The sequence below is a fragment of the Prionailurus viverrinus genome, chromosome B3, assembly GCF_022837055.1.
Source record: "Prionailurus viverrinus isolate Anna chromosome B3, UM_Priviv_1.0, whole genome shotgun sequence".
In the NCBI taxonomy this organism is placed as follows: Eukaryota; Metazoa; Chordata; class Mammalia; order Carnivora; family Felidae; genus Prionailurus; species Prionailurus viverrinus.
Window position 1 is genome coordinate 75,318,103 of NC_062566.1, and position 10,040 is coordinate 75,328,142.

Sequence of the window (10,040 nt, forward strand, 5' to 3'; positions counted from 1 at the left end):
GTATCAACTGACTAGCTTTAGCCAAATAAAACCTTTGTGCAACTTTGGAAGAAACTTCTACACAGGAAACTGTAAATTTTGACAGGCAAAACTGTGTCTTAATATGTGGTGTTTTTACACCAATTTCTTATACTCTATGACTATCTAAAACACATGCTATTTCATAATGGCTATAGGCGTAATATAATCAAAGGTTTTGTTTACTTAATTATCTCTTTTCTGTGTGAGACTAGAGAGTAAGATCCAACATAATGTGGTTCCTCTGCTGCAAAGTTACTTCAAGTGGTGCTGTCATTATTGGTTTTTAATGGTAGAAAAATATTTGGTTGACAATATCAGAGAAATTCCTGGGGGAAACTTCACATATTCTTTTAGATGGAAAAAAACTGAATATATGGGAGCAAAATAACCACTTTCTCTGTATCTAATTTCTATCAATACCAAAAAATTAATGCACATTTTTTGTTTTGTGTTCTACCATATTTCAACATTTAAAAAGGTTTTAAGAAACTGAAATCTCATTTTCAAAACCTCCCTAGAATAATGCTGAGGAAATTAAAAGGTGTGCACAATCTTTAAAAACACTCCTTTGCGGGGAGGGAGGGGTGGCACTTGGGTGGCTCACCTGATTAAACATCCAACTCTTGGCTTCAGCTCAGGTCATGAACTCATGGGTTCATGAGTTTAAGTCCTGCACTGCAGAGTCTGCTTGAGATTGTCTCTCTTCCCTTCTCTCTGCCCCTCCCCCCGCTTGCTCTGTCTCTCTACCAAAATAAATAAATAAACTTAAAAAAAAAAAAAACACTCCTTTCTTTCACCTCTATTTCCACATTTGGACTTAGATCTTTAAGATGAATCAAGGTGACTATAAAGGGTCAGAAGTCAAAAATATTAGTTATGCCCAACACAGAAAAATGAAGCAAACAAATATAAAAATAAAACAAAGAACTCTCATGTTATGATCAACTCCCATGAACTTCATTTTATCCACCTCTAATCGAATTTGGGTCCAGCCTTGCTATCTTGATCATACCAGTTTCTTGGTATAGCTTGAGAACTTATTCAATGTTTCCAGTCTAAATCACATACACATTTCATATAATTATCTCTTCTACTCTTCTTTAAAAGATGGATGGATACTTACTGATTGTGGTTGTCTAAAGGTTTTATAATGGAGCATGGAATTCCAAGAGAGGTGGGTGGTAGTTAGTGAAACGATTTTAAAAACACTTGGGATTGGCTCAGCAAAACTGCTAACTCAGTTTTTTCCCAGTAAACCTGCCTCTCATCTCCTCTACATCATCAGATGTACCAACTTAGAAAATAATCCTTGGATGCTAGTGTGATAGCAAAATGCAATCCCCCAGAGTCATTTCCAAGTCCCTTCTTCCTCCTATCAAGGGTAGATTTGCAAAGGAATTTTCGATTTCAGTCTTGAGGACCAGAATTAAGAATCATTATGTTGCCAAATACTATACCCTTACCTATTTTATTCCCTTTTTTTCCAAATGAAATATGATTGGAATTACACTTGCAACTGAAAAGGAATTAAATCAACTTCTTATCAAAAATAATAAAAAGCAATGAAGATGTGCTATACTTTTATCAGTGTGTGCTTTTACATTTAGCAATAATCAAATTACTCCTTGAGGAATTCTGAGAGATTGAAATTTCAGAAGCAGTTACAAAATGCAGGTACTCTAAGATCTGCCCTATTATACAGGGCAGAGGAAAAATGTTATCAAAGCCTTACATTTATACTATTTTTTAACACTATAATTTTATTTATATGTTAACGTAAGAATAAAATAATAAAGTATATATTTCTTTTGCTATCAAGACAGTATGCTGTCTGTAAAGTCTTAGAATACCAATAATACTATTTAATTTATTACACACTTATTTGCCAGGCAGTATATTTAATTCTTTATATATATTATCCTTAATCTTCAAAGTAATCTTAGATAAATTGTAACCATACATTCAAAGGTACAAATTTGTTTGTACTGTCAAGTAATGTCATTAAGTCATTCATGCATAAACTGAAGACCTATATACAATCACCTCACACACAAAAAAAGTAATAATAATTACCAAATAAAGGTTTAGATCTCCCTTAATAGCTGTGATAGGAGTCTCTTGATATGGACCAACACAGTTATTAAGTATGGGGCAAATTTTCAAACCTTACTAATAATTTTCCAGCCCCATACCTACCGCCAACTCCCACTCCCACACACACTATAGATTTCACAGAAAATTCTTTCAGATTTATCTCAATCCTGGATCTAAAGGCCCACATTACTTCATATATTGTCAAAATAACCAATCATCCAATTCTTAGAATATTCTAAAATATCTTGTATTATATAAAATATTATAGAATATTCCCCTTGTGGGGTGCCTGGCTGGCTCAATCAGAAGAGCATATAACTTTTGATCTCAGGGTTGTGAATTCGAGCCCCATACTGGGCATAGAGATTACTTAAATAAATAAAATTTAAAAATTATATATATTCTTGTGAAAACTGTTAAATAGCATACCCCTATAAGAAAAGGTTTTCACTTCTGCACATTGATATAAAATATAAAGCAGAGTTTCTCTTTGGATTATGAGCTATGTAATGAGGCCTCACTTTTTGCAGCCTATAATACACAGAGAAAACAATATTTCAGCATCTGAAGGCTATACATGGAATAGTACACTTTTAAAAATATTATATAAAACACTTATAAACTTATATAATAAACTGATATGTATATATGTAAATATTACATATATATATGCAGTACATAAATATTACATATATACCAAAATATAATCCCATTAAACTACTAAACTTGGAAAGAAATTATAATTTTTAATATATAGTATTTAAAGTTACATTAAGAATCACTCAGTGAAATGACCACTTCTATACTTCATCATTAAATTGGAAATCATAGAATACATACAATAATGACAAATATGAAATCTGAATAAAAAGTGTACACCTAAGACCCAAACACCATCATTAGCTTAAAAGGATTTTGTTGTTCCACATATGTTGAGCTGGTCAAGCAGTTAATTATTTCCAGCTTAATCTGTGTAGTAGAATAGCTAAAATCACAATAAAGATAAAAACGACACTGTTAAGAGAACAATTTGCAATTAAGAAAGTGAAACAACTACAAGTATAGCAAATCTGCTCTCAAACCAAAACACTAGTCTTGGTTATTCCTTTAGTGAGCTACCTCCTATAAAATCTCCCTGTTTAGTTTCTCTTGTCAGATAAATGTCTGTATATAAACTGGAACTATATGCCAAGAGTCTTATTGAAGGTATTACCCCATTTTAGCAAATTCAAAAAGGAAATATGAGTCATCTTTCTAATAAGATAATAACCAAAATGAATGGATAGTCATATTAATTAGATCTTATATCCCTAAATTAATACTGCTTGTTTAAGAAAAGAGTATGTGTGTGTGCAAGTGTGTGTGTAGACAGATAAACAGATAATACACTATGAAACCACACTAATTCTTCCTTTAGAATACTGTTCTTGCCTCAAAACAATTCCTTCTTAGTCTATACAGTCAAGGTTCCTTTGTTGGTAGAAAGTAACAGTGTCTCAAAGAGAAGTCAATTACTGGTGTTTTTTGTTTTTTGGTTTTTTTACCTTCCAGGAAACAATAATCATGTACACTAACAGAATGCATGTCTTTATATACAACCAGCCTTCAAGGTTACATGCTTGCAAAGTAATGAAACAAGCATAATGTAAGTAAAACCTTAGGCTAATACTTCCAAAGGAAGGAATAACATCTTATATATTTAAACATTGTTCCATACAGAAGAGCAAGACTAGATTTTTGACCTAAACTAAAAGATAAAAGAAATAATTCCTTAGCTATACAATTCAGTATATACTTGGGTACTTTCATCTTAAATGCTAAATTACCATCAAAATTTTCAAGTGCAATCAAATGTTTGCCAATTTCCAAACCTACATAATCAAAGAAAAACTATACTCTAAACTCTAAACAATAACAAAAATAACTTTAAAGAGGAGTTTCTCAGGGACACAATCTCTCTTAGTCAGCCCTAAAAACCTCAGATGCACACCCCACAAGAAATGTCGATGAATGTTGCTTAAATAAATTGAATTGTCAGCTAATACTTCCAAAGATTTAAGCTAGCCTGATCTCTGTTAGTATTAGTACTTAGAGAACTCTCAAACAAACTGTATAAAAACCCTTCTCGAAAAGTTTATGAAACAATGAATGTGGAGGGCTCAAAAACTCAGGAGAACCTTCTATTGTAAGCTCCACATGGCTCCAGTCTACATTATAAACTGTAAATCACTTCAAACTCTCAGCTCTCTCCTAAAACATTCATTTCCCTCCCTCCCTCTCTTTTTTCCTCCTGTCATCCTTCCTCATGGTTGATATTTCCAGCAAGTACTTAAGAGAACCTGAAACAAGGGACAAAGGACCTCCTCTCATTTCCTTAACTCAACACTGACCTGTCTGCCATTTCTACTGTCACAAGGCAAAGAGATCCCTGCTATCCTGTGATGGATATTCAGGCCTCTTAATCACGTTTCTGCCTTGGGTGATAATGTACCTCAAGACAGATGATGGAAGACAGATAAATGGAAATTTTCCAGTAGAGACCCACCATCCAGTATTTACAGCATTCTGTATATAAACAGCCCTCAAATCCACATCTCTAAACTGAATAATTTGCCATAAACTTTAAGAAAGAAAAAGAAAGAAAGAAAGAGACAAAGAAAAGAAAAGAAAAGAAAAGAAAAGAAAAGAAAAGAAAAGAAAAGAAAAAAGAAAAGAAAAGTACAAGGGAGAACTTTACCTTGGTTATCCCAAGCCATTAAGCTTCTCAAACTCTTGTTTTAGAAAAAGAAGAATTACAAGAGTAAATACAAAAGGAAGGGATTCCCCTTATAAATCAGCCACCAAGGCTGATGACTTTTCCCTTTCTGGTACTACTCCAGGTCTCTCCCCCAGTGTTGGCTCAGGTCTCAAGTAGTTCATGACTGAACTCCAGTTTTCTTTCTACCATAACATTTTTGGCATTCTAAAACATCTTCCACGCAGCAAATCCATCTTTCTTTGGTTTGAGATCTCTATGTGGAAGATTACTGAGGCTTCTACTAATTTGAGTTCATTTTAATTTCAAGGCCTCTTCATAGTTGTACTTTCTCTAAATACCCTAGTCCCTACCCTGGGGCCAGAGGGCCTGCTGCATTCCATAGGTACCTGTAGCCTCTGTCCCTCTGCACTCATATCATTCCCTCCATATAACATCCTGAGATGTGGTAGCTCCTGAGACAAATGGAATTTACTCTCCATTCAAAATCCCAATCCCAAACCTCTTGAACCATACATGTTTCTCTCCATCCTAAACTCCATCGAGGGGGTAGGGTGGGTGTTTTAAAGCTGGTCAAAAATAGTTTGCCCATATTAATCTGACTCGATGTGACTATTCCCTAACACTCTATCACTTGCTTTAGAATTTAGGTAAGTTAAAATTCCATACAATTGCATTAGCTTTTTTGAGAAATTTTATTATACATGGTTTTTATGCTTATCTGGTAATGCTCTTTAGTTAACTGGTTTGCACCCTAATGGAGATTGTCGCACTAAGGGAAGTCTTAACAATGCCTAGGACAGTGCTCCTGTTCACCTGCAACAAATACCCTGTAATACTGATGAGGAGACACATGACAGGACACGTACCTGAATTAGAATTTGTCATTTACATGGAAGTTGAAAAAGACTGAGAGTTGTATGTAATAGAAAGTGTCACTACATTCAATAACCAAAAATGCTTGACACTCATTGTTGCCTTAGCGCACCTGCAGAACTTTTACAAACTTCCCAGATTACTGATTTTTCCCCAGGGCTTTTCCTCATATCCTTGTGCTACATGCCACAATTAACAACACTCAAGTTTAGCAATCTGTCCTCCAAATACTTTAAAGAAAGCATTCAGTGATTATTCAAGTGACTTTTATAAGGCAAGGATTAGCCAGTCCTCCAGGGTGGAAATTTAGCACCTTTATAGACTTCTGTTCCCACCCCCTAAACCCTGCCTGTTTATACTAAGACTGGCGCCATGCCCCTTCTCCTTCACACTCTTAATCACCCTTTTCCATGCAACATCACTCTGGATGGCTACAGAAACCTGAAATTCAAAATTGCACTACAAACAGTTGTGGGCAGGGTGGGTCCCTTCCCCGGGTGGCCTGGCCCAGGATAATGGCCCCTTTTCCAACCTGCCTTTTGTGACCGCTGTCCAGAGTCCCACAGGGACGGCCAGCCTCGGAGCGCCCCTAGGCGCACCCCCACCACTTAAAGGTCTGTGCCTCTGCTTCAATGCCCTACTATCAGTGCCTCAGGGATGCCGATCAAAAAGGCTGCAACTTCCAAATTTTATCGTTGAAAATTTTGCTTTCACGTTCACACAAAGGTAGGACTAAAAAACACCACAGGGAGGTGAGTCGTTGTGATCTGGTCAGTTGTTTTCACAGCTGGCCGAGTCAATCATTCCCTCTTAAAAGCTTATTTGACAGGTGAGAAATTCCTCATCTCTAGATCATTCCAGGAACTCCTCAGCATCGGTCCGAGCTGGGAGAGGGGCCTGAAGAGGAAGGGAGTGGTGCTGAAATCGTGTTGAGCGTGTCCCGGGGGAAAACTCTGGTACGGGAAGGAGGATTCTGGCGCCAGGAACGTGCTGGTCCAGGGTCCAGAGGGAAGCGGGGGGGGCGGCGAAGGAGGGGAGCAGGGAAGTCTTAAGAGGAGGGAGAGGCGCTGGGAGACGTGGGCAAGCAACCTACCTGGAAATGTCCCGAGAGGACTGGAAATGGGTGAGGAGGATGCGGACTGCAGAGATACCGGGAATGCAAGAAGACGGGGCAAAGGGAGAACCGGACAACGGGGAATGCAGTGCTTCGGCTGCCGGCGTCCAGCCCTGGCCGGTGCCAGACCCTTCCCGAGCGCCGGCGAGGCTGGCTCCCGGCCGAGCCCCGGGAGCCGGAAAGTTGGCGCGGCGAGGGGCGACCGGACGGGCAGCGCCCCCTGTACGGCGCCTTACCTTCTGGTCGACGATGGAGCAAGCCATCTCGCGGACGTGCGCCAGGCTGTAGTCCCCGGACGAGTCCTGCAGCAGCAGCACCGGCTCGCGGCTCAGGCCGATCTGCAGATGGAAGGAGATGCCCCCGGCCGGGGCCGCTACGGGAGCCAGGAACGGGGCTGGCCCCGGGCCGGACCCCGGCACCAGCGCCGCGGCGGCCGCCGCTGCCGCCGCCGCCACGGGCAGCAGCGGGCTGGGCGGCCGCAGGACCGGAGGGGCGCTCATCGCGCGGCGGGGCGCGCCGAGGGTCGCGGGGCCGAGCAGCCGAGGGCGGGGGCCGGCGGAGCGGCAGCCGAAAAGTTTTGCCGCCGCGGAGTCGGGAGCTTCTTTCTCCGAGAGCCGAGGCGGAAAATAAAAACTTTCCGGAAAAGTCCCCGCGCGGGGGGAGGGCGAGAGGATGAGGAGCGGGAGGGGAGCGGGGGAGGGAAAATGGCTGAGGCGGGAGGGCTGCGCCGCCGGGAGCGCGGGCGCCGCACGGGGGAGGCGCCGCCGCCGCCTTGGAGCAGCCGCCGCGCGCTCGCGGGGACGGGGCGGCGGGTCAGCGCGGCCCGGGCGCCGGGCGCCAGGCGGAGGCGGGGAAGGGGGCGCGAGGGGCGGGGAAGGGGAGCTGGAGGCGGGCACTGCGGAGACACCACCCGGCGGGCGCCGGAGCCGCAGGAGCAGCGGCCGCGCGGCCGCAGTAGCCGCAGGGTGCCCGGTCGCCGCCCCCTCCGCCCTAGGTTCGCCGGGCCTGAGCCTCCCCGAGCCGGGGCAGGACTGAGCGGCGCGGCTCGGGGCCGCCTCCGCGGCCGTGGTCCGTACTTCCCGGCCCGGACTCCGGTCTCCGCTGGTCCGGCTGCCCCGGGGCTCAGACGGAGGGGACGGAGTGCATCTCCTCCGACCCGCTTCCCCGCGCCGCCGGCTCCCCCCGTCCCCGCCACCAGTTCCAAATACCCCAATACAGCGCACTTCTACCCGTGGAGTGACCTGTGATGGACCGGAGAATGCCAGCCCTGCGGCTTCCCGTGGGTGGTACCTTCTAAGCGTCAGGGAAAAAGAAAACAGAGGGTCCCCAGAAACCCACTTACATCCCGCCTCCTTCTAGGACCCCTTGGGTTTCTTGCCAAAGAGGGTAGGAAGCCCGTCCACGGAAATGTATTTAAACCTGTCAATACGTTTTTTGGCTCTGACACACCCCGGTACCCGACCCCACCTACTCCACCGAAGCTCCCAGATATACACAAGTGGCTGAATTTCAGAAGAGACAGTCTCTTCTGAAAGAGCAGGCATTGTCTACATAAAGGCGGGAGAAACGTCTGATGTGGCCTCTTTCTCTTCACCTTATTCTCTGTGTCTGGCACTTTTATTTCTGGAGCCTCAGAAACCCTGGTTTCTTTCTTCCCCCATCATTCTGAAGTCTGCTTTGTAGGAGTGGTGCTCCCAGCCTCACCCAGCGCCACCACCATGACTAGCAACACCGTCAAGGTTGGGCACCCTCTGCTCTAATTTGGGTAGTTGGTGGTGGTGGTTGTTGTTGTTGTTGTTATTTTGACGGGGGGAGGGGGGGGAGATAGGTGCTTCCCAATCTTTGGGGATGAATTCTAATCTTCTCCCCCAACCAGGACGGGCTTCGGTTGTGTGACTGTGCGGGTGCACAGGGCCCTGACCTCAGAAGGGCTCTGCTGGGTGTAATGCTCAGCCACAATGGTTTGCTGCCTGTCAGTATCTTTGAATTATTCATAATTTTTTTCATTTTGCAGTGGGCCGGGCAAATTATGTAGCCCACTTCTCCAGGATTCCCCTTACACTGCACAAGTGGGCATACCACATACCCAAGCAAACCAGTATGCATGTTTTCAACTGTAGTCAGTTGCATTTTTTTCTATTTGGTTCTATGTCTGTCAGTCTGTCTGTCTTGATCTCTGTTTCTGGCCAGGACAGAACATCGAAACTTGGTTTCCTGTTAGATCCTTGTTCCCAGGGTTAGCAAGGGAGCCTTGAATGTCCCCAGTGACGCTGTATCTCATTCACTGCTCTAGAAGAAATTTGAATTTATTCTCTCTGGATTTGATGGTGTGATAAGGTCTACCTGTGTGCACTGACATTTTCCCTGCTTCCTTACTTATGAACTGGTTCTCTTCATCCATGGTAGAGTGTAATTTTCCTAATATGCCAGATTAGGCATATTACATTTAGCTAATATTCAGCTAATTACATATTACATTTAGCTAATATTCAGCTAAAGTAGGAGAATGGTGGGATTATTCTTGATACAATGCTGTTCTGATTTCTCAAGGAAGTTTTTTTTTAATGTCAGCATGTTTCATTTTCTTTTAAAGTTTGAATTAAGTATTCCCACAATTTTCTACTACCAGAAAAAAGTTTGCTGGTCAGTTTACAAGGTACTTACCAAAAGATAGTTTAGCTTGAGATTCAGGAGAGCTGAAGACATTCATGTTTTATAGATAACACAACAAAGTATTAAGCCTTCTCTGTGTCAGGCACTATACCGGCACAGGTATACAACGGTGAAGACAGACGAGGTCCCTGCTATATCAGACCGCTTTTTAAAAGGAAAGAAAAAAAGGAAAACTATAAATTAGATTATTTCTGATAATCATTAGTTGCAATGATTATAAATAATGCAATAGTAATGAGAGTGACTTGTGAAGGGATAGCAGACCAAGAAACACGACTTTGAACTAGGCATAAGAGGTTTCACTGAGTTTACATTTGAGCCACAACCTAGTGATGGAAAGAGGCCAGTCTTAAGAATATCTGGGTTAATCACACTCTAGGTATAAGGAAGAGTTAGCATAAAGAATATAATATGGGAATGTACTTGGTGTTTTCAAGGCCCAGAAGAAGGATAAGTGTATGGGATGAGGTCAGATGGCTGGTAGAAGCCAGATCACAAAGAGTCTTG

At 42.7% G+C, this 10,040-nt stretch overlaps 1 protein-coding gene across 3 annotated transcripts in view; it reads right to left on the reverse strand.

Annotated features, from left to right (window-relative positions):
* Positions 1-7,546, reverse strand: part of PRKD1 (protein kinase D1) — a 332,982-nt gene extending 325,436 nt beyond the window's left edge. For 2 of the 3 annotated variants that reach the window (XM_047863002.1, XM_047863000.1), the window contains exon 1: positions 7,097-7,546. In XM_047863002.1, the coding sequence (XP_047718958.1) occupies positions 7,097-7,360 (264 nt within the window). In that variant the 5' untranslated portion in view covers positions 7,361-7,546. The remainder of the gene's footprint in view (positions 1-7,096) is intronic. The other variant, XM_047863001.1, reaches the window with a different exon arrangement.
* Between the last annotated feature and the right edge of the window lie 2,494 nt (positions 7,547-10,040).